At 49.6% G+C, this 23,031-nt stretch overlaps 7 protein-coding genes across 7 annotated transcripts; 5 read left to right on the plus strand and 2 right to left on the minus strand.

Moving 5' to 3' along the window:
* The first annotated feature begins 158 nt into the window (after positions 1 to 158).
* Positions 159 to 1,877, plus strand: ASPVEDRAFT_190223 (uncharacterized protein). The gene is made up of 5 exons (XM_040809060.1): positions 159 to 480; positions 541 to 714; positions 763 to 833; positions 883 to 1,322; positions 1,376 to 1,877. The coding sequence occupies exons 1-5, from the start codon at positions 175 to 177 to the stop codon at positions 1,819 to 1,821; spliced, it is 1,437 nt and encodes a 478-aa protein (XP_040666643.1). The 5' UTR covers positions 159 to 174; the 3' UTR covers positions 1,822 to 1,877.
* A 604-nt stretch (positions 1,878 to 2,481) lies between these two features.
* On the plus strand, positions 2,482 to 3,894 carry ASPVEDRAFT_27590 (uncharacterized protein; the record flags this gene model as incomplete). Its single annotated transcript, XM_040810030.1, has 1 exon — positions 2,482 to 3,894. One exon carries the CDS (start codon positions 2,482 to 2,484, stop codon positions 3,892 to 3,894), a length of 1,413 nt encoding a protein of 470 aa, XP_040666644.1.
* A 737-nt stretch (positions 3,895 to 4,631) lies between these two features.
* ASPVEDRAFT_71046 (uncharacterized protein) lies at positions 4,632 to 6,265 on the plus strand (the record flags this gene model as incomplete). The annotated part of the gene is made up of 1 exon (XM_040816099.1): positions 4,632 to 6,265. The coding sequence occupies exon 1, from the start codon at positions 4,844 to 4,846 to the stop codon at positions 6,263 to 6,265; it is 1,422 nt and encodes a 473-aa protein (XP_040666645.1). The 5' UTR covers positions 4,632 to 4,843.
* Positions 6,266 to 6,744: 479 nt separating this feature from the next.
* ASPVEDRAFT_166038 (dimethyladenosine transferase) lies at positions 6,745 to 8,354 on the plus strand. Its single transcript, XM_040808645.1, has 2 exons — positions 6,745 to 7,217; positions 7,275 to 8,354. The coding sequence occupies exons 1-2, from the start codon at positions 6,789 to 6,791 to the stop codon at positions 8,061 to 8,063; spliced, it is 1,218 nt and encodes a 405-aa protein (XP_040666646.1). The 5' UTR covers positions 6,745 to 6,788; the 3' UTR covers positions 8,064 to 8,354.
* Positions 8,355 to 8,803: 449 nt separating this feature from the next.
* ASPVEDRAFT_592559 (uncharacterized protein) lies at positions 8,804 to 9,617 on the minus strand. The gene has a single exon (XM_040815468.1). It carries the CDS (start codon positions 9,494 to 9,496, stop codon positions 9,026 to 9,028), a length of 471 nt encoding a protein of 156 aa, XP_040666647.1. The 5' UTR covers positions 9,497 to 9,617; the 3' UTR covers positions 8,804 to 9,025.
* A 9,287-nt stretch (positions 9,618 to 18,904) lies between these two features.
* Positions 18,905 to 19,432, minus strand: ASPVEDRAFT_592525 (uncharacterized protein). The gene is made up of 2 exons (XM_040815467.1): positions 19,167 to 19,432; positions 18,905 to 19,079 (listed from the first exon to the last, which is right to left on the minus strand). The coding sequence occupies exons 1-2, from the start codon at positions 19,313 to 19,315 to the stop codon at positions 18,971 to 18,973; spliced, it is 258 nt and encodes an 85-aa protein (XP_040666648.1). The 5' UTR covers positions 19,316 to 19,432; the 3' UTR covers positions 18,905 to 18,970.
* Positions 19,433 to 20,605: 1,173 nt separating this feature from the next.
* On the plus strand, positions 20,606 to 22,200 carry ASPVEDRAFT_51944 (glycosyltransferase family 2 protein; the record flags this gene model as incomplete). Its single annotated transcript, XM_040814547.1, has 2 exons — positions 20,606 to 21,995; positions 22,190 to 22,200. The coding sequence occupies 2 exons, from the start codon at positions 20,606 to 20,608 to the stop codon at positions 22,198 to 22,200; spliced, it is 1,401 nt and encodes a 466-aa protein (XP_040666649.1).
* Between the last annotated feature and the right edge of the window lie 831 nt (positions 22,201 to 23,031).

A 23,031-nucleotide genomic window follows, 5' to 3' on the forward strand; every position in this document is an offset into this window, starting at 1 on the left:
CGACTTGGAGATGTTCGTTTGTTGGAGTTCTTCTTGCGACATCATGGCGTGATCGCTGCCGCTCATCGCAACTCCAAGGTGCTCAACTGTATATCCGATTTATCTTTAATCCAGCATGAACGTCCGTCCCACAACAGTCAGCTTGGGCCGTATACCAACGTAAATAAGTCAAAAATGGCAGAACAAACACCAACCCAAGCTCCACCGGCATCCACCACGCGCAAACGCATCCTCCTCAATGGCTTCGATATGTTCACAGTAGGCCATCTCTCCTTCGGACAATGGAAGCACCCCGCCGACCGCGCAGCGACGAAGCGGCGAGACCTGAACTACTGGACCGACCTGGCAAGGATCCTGGAAAAGGGCGACTTCAACGCACTGTTCCTGGCGGACTCGTTCGGGCTGCATGAAACATACCAGGGCGGACCAGATACCGCGATTCTGAATGCGACGCAGTTTCCGATGGGGGATCCCAGTATCGTACATTTCACTATGTCTCTTTAACTAGTTGAATATGGAGTGTGCTGATATACGTTGTAGCCGATTACGGCGATGGCCGCTGTGACGAAGAACCTAGGGTTCGCGATAACCACATCGACCTCGTACGAGGCGCCCTATGTAGTTGCGAAACGGTTCTCGACTCTGGATCATTTGACTGGCGGCCGGTTTGGGTGGAATATTGTTACCTCGTGGAAGGCTTCTGCGGCCAAGGCAGTATGTCTCTCTCGCTCTTTCATCCATTATATACTGATGCTGGTTAAGGTCGGGCTCCCTCTCGTCGAGCACGACAAGCGGTATGAGATTGCTGATGAGTACTTGCGTGTTTTATACAAGTAGGTCCCCTCATCCTCCATCCTCTAAGAGGTATTGTTAACAATCCAGATTATGGGAAGGAAGCTGGTCCGACTCAGCGCTCAAAGAAGACACCCAAACTGGCGTCTACACCGACCCCAGCAGTCTCAAATTCGTGCACCACCACGGGGAGAACTTCCACGTCGACGGCCCTCACATCCTCGATCCATCGCCGCAGCGCACGCCGTTCCTCTTCCAGGCCGGCACTTCGCCAGCAGGGATCGCATTCGGTTCAAAGCACGCAGAAGGCGTGTTTGTGTCCGCGCCATCTCCACATATCCTTGCGCCCCGGATTAAGATTATTCGTGAAGAGGCGAAGAAGGCTGGCCGTGATCCACAGTCAATTAAGGTTTTTGGGATATTCACGCCGATTCTGGGGCGTACGCAGGAAGAGGCTGAAGAGAGGTATCAGGAGGCGTTGAGCCTTGCGAGTCCTGAGGCTGGGTTGGCGTTTTATTCGTCGAATATTGGTATCCTCCCTAGCTACCGGGGTGTATTTGAGAAAATTCGCTAACGGTGATAGGTATCGACCTGAGTAAATTCGGTCTCGACGAGGAAATCAAGGCATCTGATGTTCATGTTGACGCTCGGGTACACTCGTCTATCAACACGCTGTCCTACCACGGTGCAGACGTACCCAAATGGACACCGCGGAATATTGGCAAGCTGATTTCCATCGGTGGTAATGGGCCTCTTGCTGTTGGGATGGCGGACAGAGTCGCTGATATCATGGAGGAGTGGATCCGTGTTGCGGATTTGGATGGGTTCAATATTGGGTACGTCTGGACACCTGGGACATTTGAGGATGTCGTTGAACTTTTGGTTCCTGAGCTGAGGAGGAGAGGTGTGTATGCTCCCAAGGGCGAGAGTGGAACGATGAGAGAGAGGGTTTATGGCGCTGGGCAGAGCAGGGTGAGGGATGATCATCCGGCGGCGCAGTATCGGTATGAGGTTTATGACGGGAATTAGATGGAAGAATGTAAGAATTACATGTAAACGCCAGCGGAGAAAATAAATAAGGTGATGGGGAGACTATTCGTCCCCCACATTCTGCTGTAAATTTTCTGTTTGCCTACTCTTTGTTCTCCAGTTCTGTTCAAGATTGATACTTGCAACCACAGTTTTATACAAGCTCAGACCAACCTTTCCATAATATACTTCTCACATCATACGTTCGATATCTTTATCATCCGTCAAGCCGACATGATAAGAGTATAATTCTGGTTTCTCTGCTCTCGTACTGGGGTACAGCGTCGCCTCCGCCTCGAGTCGCGCTTCTTCCACCCACATCCCTAATGTGGGCTTGATGTGCAGCACTCAGGAAGGCCACGGTCTTCAGCAGAAATGCCCATAGAATATAAATCCAGTCCTGAGGTATTCATTCCTTCAACAAAGAGTCCGTACTCTGCGTATTCCATATGGTGCCTCAACAATGTGTGCTTTTCATATGTCCTAGCCAAACTGGGACGTGAAGCCCTGTTATAACCCTGATTACCTAGTCACACAATCATGCTGGATATAAAAGGCCTTTATCTCTGATTTTTATTTTCCTTCCTTCCATCACCCAATCTGAAGTTCCAACGGCTACATCATACGTTCGATATCTCTAGCATCCGTAAAGCCGACATTATGACCACCGATAAAGAACCACGACCAATGCCCCTGATACTTCGCTTGCCAAATGAGCTCTTAATGATGATATTCGAGAGCCTCTCAGACAATGGAGTTGGCCAGCCTTCCGCCACTATCTCGTCAGAAGCCATCGACGCGAGCCCTAACAAGAACAATGCCATCACGGTCGTCGCCCGGACCTGCAAGCGATTCCGTGAATTGGCTACAACATACCTCTCTCACAGAGTGATACTGCGCCGCTCTAGAGACGCTCCGGTGCTATCAAGCCGGCTGAGGGCCTATCCACACTTGGCCCAACGGGTCAGGAAAGTTGTGGTGTACGAGTATAGTGATGTACTCGCCGCCACTCGACCAGGCTCGACTCTCTACCAGGTCGCCGCAGAGAAACCTTATTTAGACGAAGGGGTGAAGGATCTCTGGCTTGCAATGTTAAAGTCGCCGCTTTCTAAAGGTGAAGGCGTCCGTGCCTGGCTGGAGGTACTCCGAGATCGTATTTTGGATCTCATTGAGCTTCTTCTGCTCGTTCCCCGTGTAGAGCTCTTTCGCTTTGTTGGACGAGCGATCCAACACAGCTCCTATTGGCCGCCTCTCCGAGTTGATGTAAACCCCTTCCAGCATGCCTTGATTGTTGCAATATCCTGTCTTCAGGATGCAAACTTGTCAGCCCTCAGATCTCGTATCCTTCCCAACCTCAGAGATGTCCACGTATGTGGACGAGGTTCGGCTGTTTGGGAGTGTGCTATGGGAACAGTAATGCGTCTTCCTAAAATAGAGACTCTTCGTCTCGATCAATCGGCCGAACATGGCGGTATCTATTTCCCTGTCACCATGGGGACAGGAGCATCGTCCACGCTTCGTCACTTGGTTATCACAACACCATCACTGGACCTACACAACCTCTCCGCCATGATCCGATCAATTGGCCGTCTTGACACTTTTCACGCCATGTACCGATTCCCCTTTTTTCCATCTAATACCATGGATGAGTTTCTAGCGTCCCTCCACCGCCACCGCGGATCTCTGAGCGAGCTCAAACTCACTGACGAGGTTCCCTTTCCCTTCCAGTACAGCCCCGTCCGGTGGGATGGATATTGCAGCCTTGTGACTCTGCATGTACCCGACTACCTGCTATTCAGGCCCTGCAGCAGCGTATCCGATGTTCTTCATGTACTTCCTCCGCATCTTATCTCACTGGGAATTATCCCATGGACATTAGGAGACCCAAAGACAACTGAAATTGTCCGCGGCCTAGTCCCAAGTTCGCACAGGGTCATAACTCTGCGGAGTATCTTCATACACCCATCCCCTGGAGTTAGGAGGCGTAGCAGAATTCGAGGTCTAAGCGACAGATTCGAACGCCGGGGCATCGTCTGCAGATATGATCCAGACGCATTTGTGACCAAGTCCTAATGGGTTGTATTTTGCCTCTTTTAGTTGTCACTAGTGTTGCTGTCGTGTTTGCTGAGCCGCTCTGCACGGTGTTCTGCATTTATGTGTTCTCGTTCGTCTTTGATGTGCTTCTTGGTTTGTCTCGTCAGCCGTTTGGCAGTCCTCAAAGAGCAGCTCTCCCTGGTGCCGTTGGTCTTTGGGGAAAAGTTTTAGTTGGATACCCCCGTTTCTGAAGATTCTGTCCGTTGGTTAATACTCAATGTAAAGGTTCCTCCCCGTCCGGTCGGATATTTACATAGACTTCAAAATCATACAAATCTGTCCTCACTGAACCCCGCTCCTGCTTGGTTTGCGGTGATAGAAGCTCTTTGTATATTAAACAGTAGAAGGTGAGTAGTCTACAGAATTTACCTTTTATGCATGCTTTCGATGAATAAAGTAGTATATTTTTTGTTCGTGCATTCCCCCAGACCTCCTCATATGTAAGTTCGCCTGCTCGGTACGCCGGCTGATTACGCCGTGCGATCCAGGAAATGTCGAAATAGTTAACCATAACAGAATTAAAGGTGTAAAAGGACTTCTACTAGGATTATTGATATTCTTCTTCTTGCAGGGGGGCGTGTGCCCTCAAACACTGTTTATGGCGGGAGCACATGAGAATAGCCCTAACCTGGCCGCTCTCTTTCAACCACCAACACATCTGTGCATAGGCGACTCATCAAATGCGCAACTTCAGCGCAATTTTTATGCGTTTTTGGGCTATTAATAAGACTAAAAGTCTGACCTGCCACGTATGCTACACTGCAACTCTCCCTTTGATCTCTTTCGCTGTCGTCGAGATATATCGCCTCCCCGCTTTGCATCCGAACTATTCATGCAACCCATACGCGCACAGCGCTGTTGACTTCTTGATCTATAACTAATAAGTCATCCCATTTTCTCGTTTTACTCCTTTCTGTTGTCCAACATTATGTCGTTACCTCAAGGATCCCAACCCGTCCAGCCCTCCCGGATACCCTACGATCTTTATTGCGAGATCGTCAGGGTTCTGGGAGAGGCTGCAAACGCACGACGTGAGAACCCATCCAGGAGTTGGATCGATCCGCATCGTGCCAAGGGAATACTGGTAAATTTGGCACGTGTATCAAAAAACATGAAGGAGCTCGTGTACCCACACATCTACCCTCATATCGAGCTCACATCATCACAATCTCTCAACGGCCTCCTCTGGACGCTAACACAGAACCCGGAGATAGCACATCGCATCAACTCTCTCGATGTCTCTCATGGACTTTCCTGGACTCACCAGCATAGTTGGCCACATCCACCAGTCATCCATCAGATAAACGATCGCGAGGAACTCGCCCAGCTGCCCCTTCCAGGCATGCAATCTGATGTTAGAGTTCTGTGGAGGGGGGTGTGCAAGAAGGTACCCACACTTGCAAGGAGATGGAGTTATCACCCAGACGTGCGTAACGGTATGCTACACTTGGTTCTTCTGCTCCTGATGCTTCCGAATCTTCGGGTTTTTCGATCGCTGCCTTGGGATCGTCGTGGCAAGGCCGAGTATCTACTGAGCACGATCATTATGAATATGACGAAGACGCACGCGAAGCGTTTCTTGGGCAGTCTTGAGTCGTTGGAGATCGTAGACTTGAAATGCCGTAATAACGTTGGGTTTCTCCGGAAAATGGTGCTTCTCCCAAGACTACAGACCCTCGACCTACCCATTTCTGGGGGGATGCGTGTCTTCGCGCTCGATATAACCCACGCAAGGGAACACTCTTTACCATTACAGAATGTGCGGATTCAATCGTCGGCCTTCTCTCGTTCCTCTCTGTTCAACCTCCTCCGAAGCATCCAGCGGTTGGAAGTCCTGCATTATCCCATAACGGACTATATCCGGCCCCCAGTGAACGGAGGGGATGGTATCAAACGGGCCCTCGATAGGCACAGACAACATCTAAAGGAGCTTAATTTGGTCATCGATCACCATTGTCCCAATCGCCAAGAATCCCTGTTTCTAAGGTGGCCTTTGCCGCTTTATGGTCTCACCCCATCTTGGTCGTTTGCAGCCTACTCTACCCTGAGGGCCCTGCACATTCCCGATGTCTGTCTAGGCTTCGGCAATAGCGAGAGCCTTCGAAGAACAAATCTGAGGACTTGTCTTCCAGCGTGCATAGAGACCTTGGCATTGATGACTCGGGTTGCGGACATTGACCGCACCGATTATATCCGGCAGCTATTGCATAAATGCTTGGCTTTTCAGCGTTTGGAACGCATTACGTTGATTCAAGTTCAGAGGGATCTCCATAGTGTGTCTCCCAATCCCACAATCTGCCACCCAGCGCCAAAGTGGCGTGTTGCATTTGAATATGTCAGTTATGCTTGAGAACAGTGACGTCTTTAAGCTGATGATCTGGATTGTGGACTGACTCTTCCGGTTATGTCTGGGAGATATAGCAATAATTCTTTTTCTCTCGGCATAAGCAGCTGTGGTGTGTTTGTCACGTACGATGACGGACAAGATTCATGATATTCTGGGTGCGTTGTTAAGTCTGAGGTGATGACTTTCTGTATTGGCGTTTATCGTTTTTGGTGTGGTTTTCATTATCTCTCCGATGTGGGAAACACTTTTGTACCTAGTCAATTTGGAAGTTTCGTGTTTTCCTTTTTGTATGATGCAGTCAGTTCGATTATATTCAAAATCAATGTCTTGCAGTCACAACGTGCCTGGTCTTGTAGTTCGTAGTAGTACGCAGTAAAGCGGCACCAAATCTTCCCGATACGGACATCGCTTATCATCACGTGGTACCTCCCACCAATCAGGTCCACGCCCGATAAGAGAAAAAAAGATGCGAAATTGTTGACGGCAAGTCCAGACCAGCATTCCATCACCCCCCTCACTCCTCACCATGGGCAAAGCCGAGCGAAAGAAGGGCGCCAGGGCCTCTGCGTCACCATATCAAAAGCCCTCCAAGGGCGGCCAGGGCGCAGCAGGCAAAGCGGGCGCGGCCCTCTTCAAATTCAACACCGACATCGGTCAACACATTCTGAAAAATGGAGCGATCGCAGACAACATCGTGGACAAGGCGAACGTCCAGCCGACCCAGACCGTGCTAGAAGTCGGTCCTGGTCCGGGTATCCTGACGAGTCGGATCCTGGAGAAGGCGAAGAACGTCGTTGCGGTGGAATTGGATCCCCGCATGGCGGCGGAATTGACGAAGAAGGTGCAGGGGACGCCGCAGGAGAAGAAGCTGCAGATTGTGCTGGGCGATTTCATCAAGACCGATTTGACCAAGCTGCCACAGTTCCAGGTCGTCATCAGTAACACTCCTTACCAGGTTTGTACCATTTCCTCTCTTCCCTATGGCGCTGCTAACTGGCTTGTCTTTTGGTAGATCTCTTCACCCCTCATCTTCAAGCTCCTCGCCATGCCCAATCCCCCAAAAATGGCTGTTCTCATGGTTCAGCGCGAATTTGCCCTCCGCCTGATTGCTCGCCCCGGCGACGCCCTCTACTCCCGTCTCTCTGTCAACGTCCAGCTCTTCTCGCGCGTCTCGCACGTCATGAAAGTCGGCCGGAATAACTTCCGTCCCCCGCCCCAAGTCGAGTCCAGTGTCGTTCGCATAGAGCCCAAGCCCGGCCGTCCTGAGATCAGCTGGGACGAGTGGGATGGTATGCTTCGGATCTGCTTCGTACGCAAGAACAAAACTCTCCGCGCGGGGTTCATGGCAACCAAGATTCGTGCCATGATTGAGCGGAACTGGATAACGTGGGCTTCCATGAGTCCGGAAAAGGTTGCCCAGGGTGATATCGATCTGCTTACCGGGAAGACGCCATTCCCTGAGAAGTTCGCTGCGAAGGAGGGCGATGGGGATATGGATATGGATATGGATGGGGCTGAGGATGACGCCGCGGGACCGATTGTTGACGAGGACGACGTGGATATCTTTATGGGCGAGTCCGGGAACAGCAACAAGGGCGCATCGGTTGCGCAGACAGGGCCCATCATCACAGTTGCATCGCATCAAGTTCCTCGGACTATGGTTACCCGGTTGATTCAGACTAAAATCGAGCGGATTTTGGACCAGGCTGGGTTGGCCAATGCGCGTGCGAACAAGTGTGACGAGAACGATTTCCTCCGTCTTCTTGATTCTTGCAATTCCGAAGGCATTCACTTTTCATAATGGGTTTTCAAATTACGAGATGCCGTCCCATCAGCGCGCAGCCTTGCAAGCTCGCGAAATCTCCCCATGCCTCCGATTACCTCCGTCTGACCGAGTTCTGCCAGATACGGCTTTGTGAGTGGTGCTGGACGCTGCTCTACTCTACACGCCTACCGCCGGCAGCTCCGCTTCCGACTGGTTTGTATCCGGGGCCATCCTTTATAGAGAAATCACGACCAAAAGTGCTATTTATTTATACCATGTAGCGTCGAATAGTATTTGAGTATTAATGATACGAAGTCAAGAGTTATGTACGATTTATTGCGTAGTAGGCCCAAAACTGAGCAGTTGTAGTTGGTTCAAATCAGTATTTTACCGCTCGGTTATATATACTATGGTCAAGAGCCCTGGCAAGAAAAACCAATGATTGATGATCTAAACATTTTCCGATTTTTTTGTGACTATTTAAAGGTATTTTAGGATCTTTTTATTGGGCTTTTTGTTCCCTTCCTCGCTTTTACAGGCCAGAGACGATACATTGACGTGCATTGGACATCGAAGCCCAACGCGGTGGCCTGGATGGGCTGGATGGGCCGGGAAGTTTGTTTGTGTGAGACATTTTGGTGAAGTTCCATCCGTGTCGCTAATGAGCTGACGCTCGAGAAAAAGAGAGTTCTGAGGAAGGAATACGAATAAAATTTTGCCCTTTCCTCGTCAAGCGTGGATCGACTATGGATCAGGGGTGAGAAGTCAACAACTCAAGTTCGCGGAAGCCAAACGAGGGCCTGTATTGAGAGGTTGTGTAGGTCAAATGATAGTGGGCTTGCTTTCCCTCTAGTCAGATAAGTGCTCCTGGAGACGGGCTTTGAAGCGGAGAACAAAGACACAGTGTCGTTGCTTGACGTTCGACTGGGCTGATGGAAGAAAGGTACGATCTTGGTGCTTGGTGGTAGTTGTTTCTTCATGGTTGCCATCTTAGGGGATCAGTCAGATGCATGCCCCAGGCAGAAAGATTTTGAAATGATAAGACATAGTGTAAATATCTGATGTTTGAGCAGGGTGATCGAAACGAGAAGGAAGCAATCATTGCCAAACCGAATCAAAGGTTGACAATAGTGCTCTAGGACACCAGGGTTAGGTGGAAGAAGGCACCGCAATCCATTTTTGTTGGCCTTTTTGGCTTCCCCGTCGCAGGCGCGGACCCACAACAGGCACAACCAGGCATTGCCGCGGAGCAGATATCTTATTTCGGGCATTCGGTAATGGCAATGAGTGTTCGGACAGAAGAAGCCGCGATGGAGTATCGGCAAGGGAGACACAAGAGACACCATTCGACTCCTCACACTCCTCCCTAGCACAAAGAAACCAGCTTTGTCCGTCCATAAGTCGCCTAACCGATTGGATCGATCAACCATAGTAATAAGGCACACGTCATGCCTTCGCGGGTTCGACATTTCCCGGGGCACTGACGATCTCGTAATAAAGGTTGTAGGGTAACCAGGAAGACTGGATAAGCTCGGCAGGCTGAGTGAGACCACAACGCGGAAAAGCCCACCTTAGACACAGGGATTCTTGGCGATTGGGACGATGGTGATGGATGACCAGATTAATCTCCTTTAGATGTTGTCTGTGCCTATCGAGGGCCTGATAATAACATAATTTCGAGAGTAAGATGAGATAGGCCGAGAAAATTGGGATGAGATATTCTTTTACAGATCAAGAGCATTCCGCAATGATAGAGCGTATGATGAATAGGCCGGATGCAAACGGGTTCTTCGCCTGTTCACTCTTTGATGATATGATTTTGTTCCAATTAGTTACCACGTTTTGGACGACCGTGACAAAGCACCATCGGGTGGTCTCGTTGGCGGTAAGACGGGTTATGATAAAAGGCATATATTCTCGTTCAGCCGGTATCTTGAGGTGTCTCGTGTGATAATAGATCCAGACCCATCGCTGACATATCACAGGAGATTCATGTGGATAAGAAGCACCAGCCAAACGGGCCACATACTCCAGTCGACATGTTTGGTACAATTGATTGTGGTAGTTGTTTCTCCATTGTCGTTGTCTCGTGAGCTTTGAACGGATGCCAAAGATACCAAACGTAGGGAATAGTCGTTGGAACTTCAGACGGGGTCAGGGAAGAAGAAAGAATGGAAATGAGAGAGGCAGGTCTTTTATATCCAGCGTGTTGTGTGGCTGGTTCCCTGTAGTGCTTTATGTGTTCTTGTGTAGAATAAATGAGGAATATTGCCAGCGATTCGTCCGACGAACCGAAGGTGGTTGAGATTCGAGACCAGCAAGTGTAGCTCAATGAGGTCCAGAATAGGATCGCAAAGCATTCCTTTCCAGGAATAGAGCACCCCAAGGTTATTATTAAGTGGCGACTTTCTATGACAGCCCGGACGTGTTTCATTTCATCCGAACGAGGATCCCAGCATCGTTGAGCGAGATTTCACTCTTTGAGGTGGTTCACTTTGGACATAGAAACAACGCGAAACTCGTGTAGACTGCGTATCCACTCGTACGGGACCGCAGCTGGATAGATGTGTGTCAATGGCTGCCATGGTTGCATGACATACCCCCAGCCAACGCCATAAGTTCGTTATCGATTTGCTCCGAATCATGGAGTTTCACTCTGCGATGCAGAGTGATATTGCAGTCAGGAAGTCATTGCATGTGGATCATTCAACCTGGTTGGACAATCTCTATCCCCCTTGATGCCGGGTTTTCCCCCTTGTGATGCTTCTCCTGGTAATGCCCGATGGTGGATTGTTAGATCTTGGGGACCTACTAGTACATTCTCGCAGGCAAACAGAGAGCCCAACCCGGTTTCGATGAGTCGATGTAGTATGATGCCAGATACTATTTAGAAATGAGGCGGAACCTTTTAAGGGACAGGATAGAAACTGCCAGACCGTCGGCCCTACGCCAGGTTTTGTTGCTTGTTGCTGGAGATAGACTTCATATTTCGAGAACAGAAGAGTCTAGGACCATCCAGCATCACGGCAAAGCGGAAGCGCAGTCGTAGGAATTGAAGATCGTCAACCCTGATAGCTCGGATGGTCTTGCGGTGGAAATGAGTTCGATGCCGTCTTGTGAACCAGAAGAAGCAGACAATTGTCACTAGTAAGGTCGCAAAATCTCGGCGCTGGCGAGATGGTGCGAAAAGTCACCAATATTGATATCTTTTGTGTTGTTGAAAAAGATTAAACAAAACCGTCAGTCAGATTTCCGTGCAATTGTGGCTTTCCAGTTGATCGTAGCCCAATACCCGACAGGCCGGTGACCTACCATCGAAAGTCGTCGAGCACATGGTCCAAACTGGGTCGCCAACCCCAGTGGCCTGAACGGCAGAGGAACGGAGATATGCGCGTTATACCGGAAGCCATTGATATCAGGGGCCCGTTCTGCAGATGTTGCGTACGCCTTCATGTGCTTCCAAAAGGCTGCCGCGCAAGTCCTATCTGTGGAGCACCAGGACATCCCCTGTGAACTCGAGCCCGGGGATGCAGTGGAGGGCCGACATTGGTTGGTGTGACCGGTCATAGCTCAAGGCATCGGCAAGAAAACGCACCAGTGGATTCCATATTTCGTGTTTCCTGGGGGGGTTGTGCGTCAAGAGTACCCTCCGCTAGTGGCCTGGGGCCTGACATCTACAAAAAGTGTGCAAAACAATGAGTGGAGGGCAGGCGAGCATATCATTCATTCGTATCGTCGGTCAAACCTGATGGAGGCAGAAGCAGAAAACCATAGGCGACAAACGATGGAATGGCGTGCACATCGCCAGCCCATCATTTTTCGTAAAATCCGACGGGAGTCATGGTTTTGATCCTGAAATCTCTCTTCAAACAGTAACCAGATGGGTTTTCCGGATCTGTTTACCAGGCCTTGCTCTGCGTCCTAACTCCAATGTCCCAACCAGAATCAGTTGTGTGTCTCGTTCCAAAAAAGACGGTGTAAGCCCCTACGGAGGCCCACCGTGCCTATTCCCAGTATGATAACAGTTGCCTTGGTGAATGCACCATAAGCAAACCGAGAAGGTGTTCATCGTCAACGAACATGTAGATAGGACAGTTGACGGGTTTCAATGGATTCTGGTATTGTAAACAGTCGCTATGCCCACTTGAAGCAGCCGACAGGCACCGCATGGTCCGCGGTAAAGGGCTCGAAACGTTGTGGCCCCTAGCCATAGCGATCACGATAAGTAAGTTTCAGATTTGAATGGATACCACACCACCTTGTTGATCTGTTCTCTTAGAAAAAGAGCAAATACACATTGCGACAGTCTTAATGTGGTTTTTACGTATGCCTCAACGTCAAGATAAACAGAAACACGCAATGTCCCGACGTCAGCCTGCCTTTCCTGTACGGCGGCCTGGAAAAGCGAGACATTGCCCTGTGACCAGCATCGCAATGGCCAAATCATTCGCACAGCTTGAGGTATGTGGGGTTTCAATGCAGAATTCTGGTCCTAAAATGAAAATCAAACAGAAGGAGGCTCGTTAGGCAGGATACAGCAAAGCAGTCACATAACAGTAGGTGAGCTAGCAGCCTGGTCACCCAGCAGCAAATCTTGCATAGGCTGCACTTCATCCTTCTGCGAGAGGCCAGAGAAATGTACTGGAAGGTCAGTTGCTTGATGTGGACTGGGCTGCGAGTAGATAGAGCGCACCCATGACGTGCAACGCTTGTTCCCCCCTGCCACAAGGACAGTGGTATTCCAGGGTGAGCCTAGCGTTTGGACTAGCAGTTGAACCACCGCTCCGCCGCTTGATATTAGATTTGGCGAATAGTGTGTTGTCGGGGGTACTTCTTGGTTCTCTGAGTTCGTCATTCGAAAATGGGCCTTGGGTGTGTCCAAGGCGATGGCTCGAGACATGCTTCGTCAGAATGCGCGGGAGTACAGAAGAGGGTCAGGCTTGGGGGTCGCATCTGTAGGGAAGGCGAAGACGTAGAATCATTTCTGCTTCCCCATTTAGTAAAGCGAGTTGGTTTAATAATATAGTAGTGCCATATCGAATTGTTGGTCGGGGAAAGGCCATTCCAGTAACATTCCTCGGCGGCGTCAGTCGAAAACATTTTGGAACACCTGTTTTGATTCAACGAGATATCCTGCGGGAGCTATTGGAGACTGTGTCCGATAGCTATGTCGTAAATTTGTTTGTTTTTGTTGTTCTAAAAAAGAGAACTGGTTGAAAAAAATAACCAAGTGTTGTCCGAGGAGGCGAGGCCACCGTCGCCCCGGGAAAGCATCAGGTAGAAGCCATCGGTGGCTGTCATTCGATGATTTGCCAAAGTTTTGCTTCTGCTGCTTGCAGCGACAGGTTGCACGTATTGTGAAAATCGATGGTCGGCAGATTAGACATTGTATTTCAGCCTTCTTCGACAAGCTTGCATTTAGCAGTCATGGTCGAACTTCCTAGTCGTCGGTTAGGTAGCGGAATCAAGGTCCAGGAAATAGCTGCCAGCTTTTGCATGCGCGAAAGTTAATACAATGAATCCATGAAATTGGAAGTCTGTGCATCTCGATAACTGAAAGGACGGTTTCGTTGGGCATAATTCCATCGCAAGCCGCATATCTATATAGACTGCTTGGCCAAGTGTTCACTGCAGTCGGCAACATGGTGGCAGGAAGGAGCTCTCACGATCATGATTCGTCTGCGATTGTTCATCTTGAAATCGATAGCACGGTTCGGCTTGTCGGAACGCTCTGGACCGGATACGAAATATAGTCGGACCGAATAGCAAAAGGGATGGCTATGGAAGACGGAAGAAAGAGAATTGGAATATCAGTTCGTCGACAGGACAACACAGCAAATGCTCTGAGATATGAAGGCCACCATACGCCAGGAAAGTATTTTTCACAGGCGAGCGCGAAAAGGCCCCCGTAGTTGCTTCTGATTTCCCCCGAAGTCAGAGCGTGGGATTGAGCTGTTCCGCCGAGCTGCATGATGCACGAAACACAGTAGGTTCGAGAGGCTTCGCAAACAACACCAGATGGTTTCTGTCTGCACATAGAGATTTTCTCCCGGAAGTTATACTTCACCCACTGACCATTCAGGGTACCCTGGCTCTGGTTACTGGGCAGAATAGATATCTCGGATATAATGACGAGTACTAATTCCCAGAGCCCTAGCAAACGGGTTCGCCGTAGGTATGTCGAGCTGTATTCTGCTTCAAGTTTCCAGGCTGATTTGGCCCATGGTGTGGAACAATGGTGTTCGTAGGTACGCGTGGAATGACTTGATGTAGTCTGAGCTCTCCTAGCCGTGCTATGCTGGGAGGGCTTCTGATATGAATGTTTGACTATTGATTTATATTCTCGCTGATGATTCCATTTTGACTTCAGAGATATCCAAATAGTCGATGTTTGTCAAAGGCCACTACTTCGGTGCCGAACCACGCGGACCGCACCATGTAAGTCCAAAATCGCACTCTTTCGACTGCAGTGCTTCGACATATCGCAGTCTACCGCCACAGTAGTGCTCCAACTGCTCAGCAGCGATGCAATTTGCTGAACTGTCAGAAGGCTTTTCAAATAGTCGGAGTCGGCAAGCACGTCAAGCAGGACTTCCCCTATCAAATAGTCCACTACACGGACCGGGCTAGCACCCTTGTATTGTTATGACCATACCAACAAAATCGGAGTCGAGCGTCATTGTATAGGTATGTCCGCCTACTCGAATCATCGTCTGCGTGAGGCAGCCGAGCGGGCCATCCAGATACCTACCTCTCGAAAACGTCGGAGGGTCCTGAGTTTGGACGAGCACAACCAGGAGCCTCATTTCCTTCGCTCAAACGCATTTGATATAATGTGCCAAATAATATCGTCATACACCCATCAGGTGGCGAATGTGAAATCGGCACGTTGAGAAAGCAGGCTGAGTCGTTGAGCTCTAGGCCAAGACCAGCCCAGGGCCACGGTAAGAAATTTGACTCGACAGGCAGCAAGCGTGATGCGGTCCATCCAAATACCAGACCTAATTGCGTACCTGTATGGAATCTCGGTTCCAGCCGGGCATCCAAAGTAGCTGCGAGACCAATGAGGCAGTTCAAGGCATTGCAAAATCTCCAATCCGTTTTCGACATGCTCGGCCGGCATGGGTTTTGTGCAAGTGTGGTACTGGGCGAGAAGCAGTTGCACTCCTGATGATTATTGTAGGCAGGCCGAGCACATTCTGTGAAGCGAAAGATCCCCGGTATCAGATCAATTTCGGCCTTGATGTATCTCGCAGCAGGGTGATATTGTATTCTCGTCATTGATCGGCACGCCGTAAGCCGGAATCAACCTGGAACTTGTGATAAGATGAATAGGAATCTCAAGGATAGCGACATTCCACTACTTTCATGTCTCATCCAGTTTCCGGCAACAATATGGAGCAGCCTGAGGGGGAACACGTCAACACCGAACCGCCCAGGCGAAGCCCTAAAGGGGGAAGCCATAGTCACGGTCAATGCAACTGGTGCAGCGTCGTACTTGCCCAGAGCCTCGTCAGCATTGACCAAGAATCGAGCTCAGAGGAGCTGTAAAGAGTGTAGCACTGCAATGGCTATCGTACGTCAAATGTTGCAATATCATCGACTGAGGCCCAGAAGGCTGAGCAAACCTTGCGACAAAGCACGGTAGGAACTCATCGATTGATCCAGCCAATATTTGAAGGCAGGCAGTGTTGTTTCTTCCGTGAGCTACACACGCTGCAAACACATCCTCCAGGCAGTCATACTCCAAAGACGCATTCTGGATCTCGTCGTCAACTGAATTGTGCATTCCTCAAGTGTACCGTGAGACATCTTTTGATCGTCTGAGAGATAGCTGCTTGGTCCAATATTATCCCGATTTGGGCTTCCAGTGTACCTCTTGGAAGGGCAAACTAGCGCGCTTGCGCCATAGCACGTTTTCCTGAATCAGACGGCCGTTTCTCGATATCGAGCGGCGGTTTTGGCACGAGTAGTCGTGGTGTCCATGGATTGTAAGTCACGAAGCTCAATTTAAGGTCGCAGTCGATGTCAACACATCCAAATATTCTTCTCGTGTTGGACGTGTTCCCCCAAGGCGCATTCTGCATCTCGTCATCAACGCTTCCCAGTCGTCTTTCAGTGTCCAGCAGCTCCCAGCACAAGCACAGTCATGTCGCCCCATGCGCCTCCCTACTAATGAATACTTGGCCAGCGAAAGTCCCTGGCTCAGGATGTTCGTGCGTTTGGGCTTTGAAGAGCCGGTATGTTGCGGGTAACAGTTGCCGCCATCCCAAAAGCCAAACCTTGTGCCACGAGGAATGTTGGTGGGCGTATCCATACTCCTAGATTAGAAGCTTTATGACCCGCCGGAGCCCATTGAGCTGCTGTACACTGAGGCCATTGCTCATGATGTCGTCGTGGTAGATTTTATCCCCTGAGAGATGCTCGAAAATCATCACCAAGCTCTCATCCGGTAGGTGTGATATCTGGGAGCCTGACGAGGAGGCAGTGTCGTTTGAGAATCACTGTTGGGTGGCACACAGTTTTACCTTGTTGATGGCCCTCGGCTAAAGGCACAATCGCGCGGAGTATTGGTCATTGTAGGGCACCATTGGCTGCTGTTTGGTCCGTGTGGTAATATGCCTGGTGCGTTGCGATCTCAAGTAGCACCGAATAGCCGCACCTCGAATATTTCGTTGAAGTGCAACGTTGACTCATCAAACCAAGTGTCCATAACAGCGGGTGGACATGGGAACAAGGTTGCTTTGAACTTTCCGTGACCTTCTGCCAAAGTTTCATCGACAGATCCAGATAAGCGAGCATCTTGGTAGATTTTCGTAACGTCCAATAAACGCCGAACGAGCAACGTCATTGACAGTAAAACCGTGGACAGCCAAACTGGCTACAACGACGCCATTAGACGGTGTATCACGCTTGGGGTGGAACTGTATTGCACAGAGAATCGGAGATATTTGTTGTAATCCGTTCTAGAAAGTGTGGCCTTCATAGCAGTGTTTGCTGATGTTCTTTGAATACCAAGTGCACAAGAACGCTCCTGACTGTCGTCATCGCTGTCCATGTCCAGCGATATGTGAGATTGAGACACCAAATAGAACCCATGGTTCAATATCCAGTCCACAGATGCTCATGCGATTTGCTGATGATATCTCCCATCAGGGATCGCCCGCAACGGTGTTGTCAAGGAGAAGCCGTTAAGCATATGGTTGGCCAATGTCACCAGGGACTGACGGAACTGGGATTCTCTGTGAGACAGGCCGTCTGTGGCATCATGGTGGGCCAGGTTTCCAGAAGTTTAAGCTGCGGCAGACAACTGTTCAATGCCTCGTGTTCAACCTCGCCGTTTGGTAACTGTCGATAAGCCATCGAATGAGAGCCGCTACTGCAGATAGCTGCTTTTTGGGATACCATCTTGTAACCAAAGGCGATCCACCAGCCACATTCTGTACATAGAACCATGACGGAACAATCCCTTGAGGCCTACTCCGGATTTGAACACGTCAGGATTGGATGGGAGATGGAGGGAGGCTGGCTTGACAATAAGGGGAGACCGTCTTCGTCCTTGTACAGCTCGTCCAAGCTCACTGTACGATGAAAACGTGGGCAGCTCCATAATGGACGGCAGGTCTTGTTGGAGGACCATGACAGAATATAATCCGAAGGTTTGATCTGCTTCAATGCTTCGCCCCTGTCTTGGGGCGGGATGCAATTAGTCTAAACATAGATGTCTGCCTGGGACAGACTGCAGAGACCTTTCTTCCACAGTTTCAAATCCTGGTGGCTGTGACATGAATATCTTGCGGTCCTTGACAGCTGGACTCGCTGTGCACTCTCGCTCCGCATTGGAAGACTCATCTGGGAAAGACGGCCTGCTTCCAAATGTCTCGGTATAGCGAAGCCCTTCAACGGTGTCGAACATGATCCCTGATCTTTTGGAACCATACCTTGCCGGTATCTGCCAGGTTTCTCTGTTGCAAGCTGGAGTTGGGAAAGGAATTTGGGCATTGAATTCGGTACCATGGCTGATGCCTCCATTAAATCCCCCCCAGCGAGCGGGCAAACGACACATATCAAAGATGTTTCCTTCGCCGCATCGGCGAGCAGGTTGCGCTTCAACATTGATCGATCAAGGCCAGTAAAATGTAAAGCGAAAAAAAAAATCCACAATCCATAGAAAACGCAGAGATTGGAGATTGGTGACGTCGGGTGAAAAGTTTAGAATCATCTATCGATAAGTGGGCGGCGGTTGTTCTGTCAAAGACTGGGTTATGGTGCGGAATAAGTCAAACTGATGCACAGAATGTATCCATACAGCGCTCTCCACGGTAGATGCACAGCGTCGCCGCTTTCTGAACATACGACCACGGGCCATTTTGCGATAGCTGTGATCATATCAGGAACAGCATTTTTCGGTTTGGTGAAGGCAACGAAAACACTGCATAGCCAGTAGCACGTTATCTGGCAAGGACTGGTGAGTCGAGAAGGAGCACAAACCACAGTATCGGTATCATACAGCCGCAGGACCTGACTTCCAACTGCACCATGAGCGTAGCCTGCGTGCTTTTGATCCAATAATCTGACATATGACGATGTAGCAGCCTGGTATGTCGTAACAAGAGGACGAGCACAGGGCCAGCAGGGCGTGGGAGAAGGATGATCGGCGCCACTGCCGGATCCTGTATCATCACCTCAATTTCTCATCATTTGATGAGCCTATCACCGGGGTTATGGGCTAGTTCGGTTGGTGAACCCTCAATGGCTCTCAGCATAATAACGAGGCAATGTGGACACAAGATGATGGCCCAAACTGCGTAAAAGGTATCATGTTTCGCGAACTTGAGGCCCGTTTGCCATGATCGATATCATGAAAGGGTAGTAAGAAGCGGAAGCGTAATCAGCACCCTGAGCCTCACTTTGCCGTTTTGAAAGCGCTGAATATTCCCAGTTTATTCGTGGCAGAACGAGCAAGGGTGCATCGGTTTCCTCAAGGCGATTGGGATTGTTGTTGAATGGAAACCATCCGCATCACTCGCCAAAGATTTTGTTTGTTTGATTCTAAAATCAGGGTGCGTGGTCAGCGTCTTGTGTCTTCGTTTTCCCGGCAGTGCTAGGCAGTCATATGAAGCTGTAGTGATAACTCACCTGAAAATATCAAGATTGCGAGACTGTTCTCTGGATAAAGCTGTCCGGCACGAACACAAAACAAAAAGGCCAGTAAGGCAAGGGCACTGAATTATTGGCCAACGCTCTGCATCTGGGCTGGGTATAGGCTGGTTGGGCTTGAGGTTCATGGTCGGGTAGTCCAGCCCTGTCCACAGACAAGGTAGAGTGTAGACCAGGGGCTGTCCGAGAGGAGAGATAAAGAGAGGAAAGAAATGAAGGTGAAGTGAGTTTGTGTCAGTTGTTGCGTTGGGGACATGAGATTGAGTGTGAGAGGAACACAAAGAGCAGCGTTTGACAGGCTTAAATAAACAATGTGGGCAGAATGCCTCAGGCTTTGTTTACCTGCTGGCGAAGAACACAGTGACGAGCTGGAACAGTATCAAGCAATCAGCGTCTGTCCTATGCTTTGCTTCATCATATTCCGGTGGCAATGTCGCCTACACATCAATATTAACTCTGATGTAGAATGAGGGTATTCATTATCCAGAATCCTACAGAACAACCTTGTATTGTTTTGAATAGCTGGAAATCTCGGTATACTCCTTTTGGAATCGGTGAGACTATGGCACGTCTGGTGAATACCTTCATGTATTCACCATACCCTTGCCTTGCTTGCATCTTGAGCTCTAGACCTGTCTCTGGTGGCGAAGTTGCTGTTTCCATTACACTTCCTCCTTGTAAAAGTGAAGCTATCCTGTAACTGTAGTTGTCAATGCCGGAGTCTGCGATACACAAAGCCATCTAGCAAGCGCGGTTCTTTTTGTATCTGGTTTCCAATATCGTTGTCTTCATTATGGCGTCGTTTCCCACTCTTTGTGGTTCTTTGGCTCCACAAATTCCACAGCACAAGTTTTTTAAACATCGTACCAGTATCGCTTCGTCTTTCATTATGAGCCTTTCTAATGCCCCCGTAGCATCAAGACCTAGTTATATAGCCTTGCAGTAGACCAAATGAGTCCGGCCATAAATTACGGATCTGAATATACTGGCCACACATTGAAGACGCCCCGGAGATACAATCAATTCAGATCGTAAAGATGTACCGACTGATAAGCCTGCTTCTGCTGCCTCTGGCGCTCACATCACCATATGTGCTCACTATGTTTCAGTATCTTGCTCGAATAGCACAGCCATTGTTCTTCTTCATCGCAGGCGTTACCCAGAGGCATGTACAACACAGGGTGATCCTCATAAACCACTATCTCTCCAGATTCCACTGCTCCAAGAAGTGCCGGGCCTTTCTCATTGCCTCTATCAGAAAGCATCGCGTAGGAGTGACCCTGACGAACTGTCTTGTTGCGGTGTCCAAGATGCTCCCGGTTGATGTGCGCATTTTGCTGTGGAAGATGGTGGATTTCATATCCAACACCATTCCCGGCAGTGTCCATATTCTGAAGGACAAACTCTTTTCTGACCGTATGACAGCTTTCTTCGTCTATCTGTTCGTCTTCAGATACCTTCGTCTCGTCGTCCACCTGGTTTCGTTCTGGTGCTTCTACCAGCCAGCTCCTGTTCCCAAGAGACCGACCGTTCGTCCATCCGACTGCACAATCATTCTGCCAACCGTTGATCCAGAGAACAGAGATTTTGAAGAATGCCTCACTTCATGCCTGCTGAATTTCCCTGGTGAAATAATCATTGTCCCAGTTGGCAGTGCAATGACTGAAAGAACAAAGTCCATTGTTGGCCCTTACCAGCAGCGGTTCCCAGAGACAAAGATTCGTGTCAAAACCTCCTCTGTCGCTAACAAGCGGATCCAGGTCGCACACGGGCTCCAATACGTGAACACGAAGATCACTGTCCTCTTCGATGACCACGTCTTTTGGCCCTCTGCACGCTTTCTTCCCACGATCCTAGCCCCCTTCGAAGACCATCGCGTTGGTATTGTCGGCACCAACAAGCGCGTCCGCCGCACCGACACTGGCTTCAACATCAAGTCCTTCTGGAATATGCTCGGTGCTCTGTATCTCGAACGTCACAACTTTGAGATCCGAGCTACAAACGCAATGGATGGCGGCGTGTTTGTTGTCTCTGGACGTACCTCTGCCCATCGGTCTCAAATCCTCACTGACCCCAAGTTCATCCAGGGCTTCACCAACGAGCGCTTCTTCTTCGACCAGTTCGGGCCCCTTAACGCTGACGACGATAACTTCATCACCCGCTGGAACGTGCGACATGGATACAAAGTCAAGATCCAGTACTGCCGGGACGCCTGCATTGAGACTACACTAGGCACTTATCCCAAGTTCCTCTCTCAGTGTCTCCGCTGGGTCCGTACAACCTGGCGCAGCAACTCGGCTTCACTCTTTACAGACCGCACTGTCTGGAGTTCCCAGCCGTGGTGTGTTTATGCCGTGTACTTAACCTCGTTTGTGAACTTTGCCCTATTTTACGACGCTGCGTTGGTATACACTCTGGTCAACAGTAAGCTCGGCAGCGAAGTACCCGGTGCACTGTCATACCTTCTCCGCTGGATCTTTATATCCAAAATGGTCAAGCTGACACCTTACTTCCTTCGCGAGCCGCAGGATCTTATTATGCTCCCGGGGTACTTCTTGTTCGCCTACTTTCATAGTCTGATCAAGCTCTATGCGGGCCTTACCTTCTGGGAGACGAATTGGGGTGGGCGGAACCTCGACGCTATTAACAGCGGCGCTAATGCGCAGAATGCAAACGTTTCTGAGAAAAAGTATGTTTCCGAGCCTCGTGCTCACAAGGTGAAACATGCTGACCGCGTTCCTGTTCAAGAAACGCCCAGGTTTAAACCTGCTGTTCCGTCTCCGCGTTTCGACCGCAAACTACCCTTCAGTCCGGATACGCCCATTCCTAGTATTGAAAGCGATGCTGATACAATGACCACTCCAGTTGCTAGTAGGGCTTCAAAGAAAACCGTTGGAGCGGCAGGTGGTAGAAATGGGCCTTCTGGTGCTGCTCGCTCTACTACAGGTACGGCCCGTCGGGGACGTGGACGGCCTCGGAAGAGCTGATCAAATTTTGGCCAGATTTGGCGTAAGGATTCCTGGAAATTTCTTTTTTATTTATTTATGGAATACCCTCAAATCTATTCTATTCCATTACAAAGTTCGACCATTACATCGTAGCTTTTTGGTGCGGAATAATATGGCCTTCGCCATCGTCCAGGGTAGGTACTAATTTCATCGCTGCCTTAATACCTAGTGGCTTCTTACAATTTCCTCCTTCTGATATATCAGACATTCAGCTTTTTCACTCTGTAACGTCCACGTACTGGCTGCTTATATATCTCTCAATGCCCCCTTTCTGACATCAAATAGGTACAGAGAACATATACCCCAATATATTGGCGCCTTGGCATACGCAGTTCAGGAATATCAAGCCGCCATAATCTAGTTTTCTCCCCTCCTAATACTCCTTTGTGTCTGCATACAGCTTCAGCGAGCCCTATTCTCTAAAAGGCCCGATTGGCACATCAGCATTCACCCATGACTGCACACACAAAGATAACGCCCCCCAAACTAAATTCCTTCCTCCAACTTCCATCCTTTTGAGGCCAATTCATCAATTTCTTCCCTTGAAACGCCAGCTGATACCACTTCCATTTAGCTTCCAATCAGTGGGAATGATGAGTCAAGAATCTCCTCCTGACCGGTCCCAGCAACACCGCCGGGTAGAATGGAATCACCGTGAAGGCCCATCCCTTTTGGAGTCGACGACAGGATGAGTGTACCAACCACCAATGGCAATCTCGTTTTGAAAATGGAGGTCACCGACGGTGTAAGTCTCAAACCTTTGCCTGCACCGCGCCTGAGTAACCCCAGCAATACCCAGGGTACAAGAAGAGCCTAGTTGGGGAAGTGAAGTCTCG

This window comes from Aspergillus versicolor (assembly GCF_001890125.1).
Source record: "Aspergillus versicolor CBS 583.65 unplaced genomic scaffold ASPVEscaffold_3, whole genome shotgun sequence".
Taxonomy (NCBI): domain Eukaryota; kingdom Fungi; phylum Ascomycota; class Eurotiomycetes; order Eurotiales; family Aspergillaceae; genus Aspergillus; species Aspergillus versicolor.

Excerpts from the sequence above, each read along its gene's own strand:
- ASPVEDRAFT_592525 (XM_040815467.1), bottom strand. The coding sequence starts at position 19,315 with ATGAACCTCAAGCCCAACCAGCCTATACCCAGCCCAGATGCAGAGCGT. Across the intron at positions 19,080-19,166 it reads CGCAATCTTGATATTTTCAG|AATCAAACAAACAAAATCTT; the intron begins GTGAGTTATCAC and ends CCCTGATTTTAG.
- ASPVEDRAFT_166038 (XM_040808645.1), top strand. The coding sequence starts at position 6,789 with ATGGGCAAAGCCGAGCGAAAGAAGGGCGCCAGGGCCTCTGCGTCACCA. Across the intron at positions 7,218-7,274 it reads TCAGTAACACTCCTTACCAG|ATCTCTTCACCCCTCATCTT; the intron begins GTTTGTACCATT and ends GTCTTTTGGTAG.
- ASPVEDRAFT_190223 (XM_040809060.1), top strand. The coding sequence starts at position 175 with ATGGCAGAACAAACACCAACCCAAGCTCCACCGGCATCCACCACGCGC. Across the intron at positions 481-540 it reads CGATGGGGGATCCCAGTATC|CCGATTACGGCGATGGCCGC; the intron begins GTACATTTCACT and ends TATACGTTGTAG. Across the intron at positions 834-882 it reads TACTTGCGTGTTTTATACAA|ATTATGGGAAGGAAGCTGGT; the intron begins GTAGGTCCCCTC and ends TTAACAATCCAG.
- ASPVEDRAFT_592559 (XM_040815468.1), bottom strand. The coding sequence starts at position 9,496 with ATGTCGAACCCGCGAAGGCATGACGTGTGCCTTATTACTATGGTTGAT.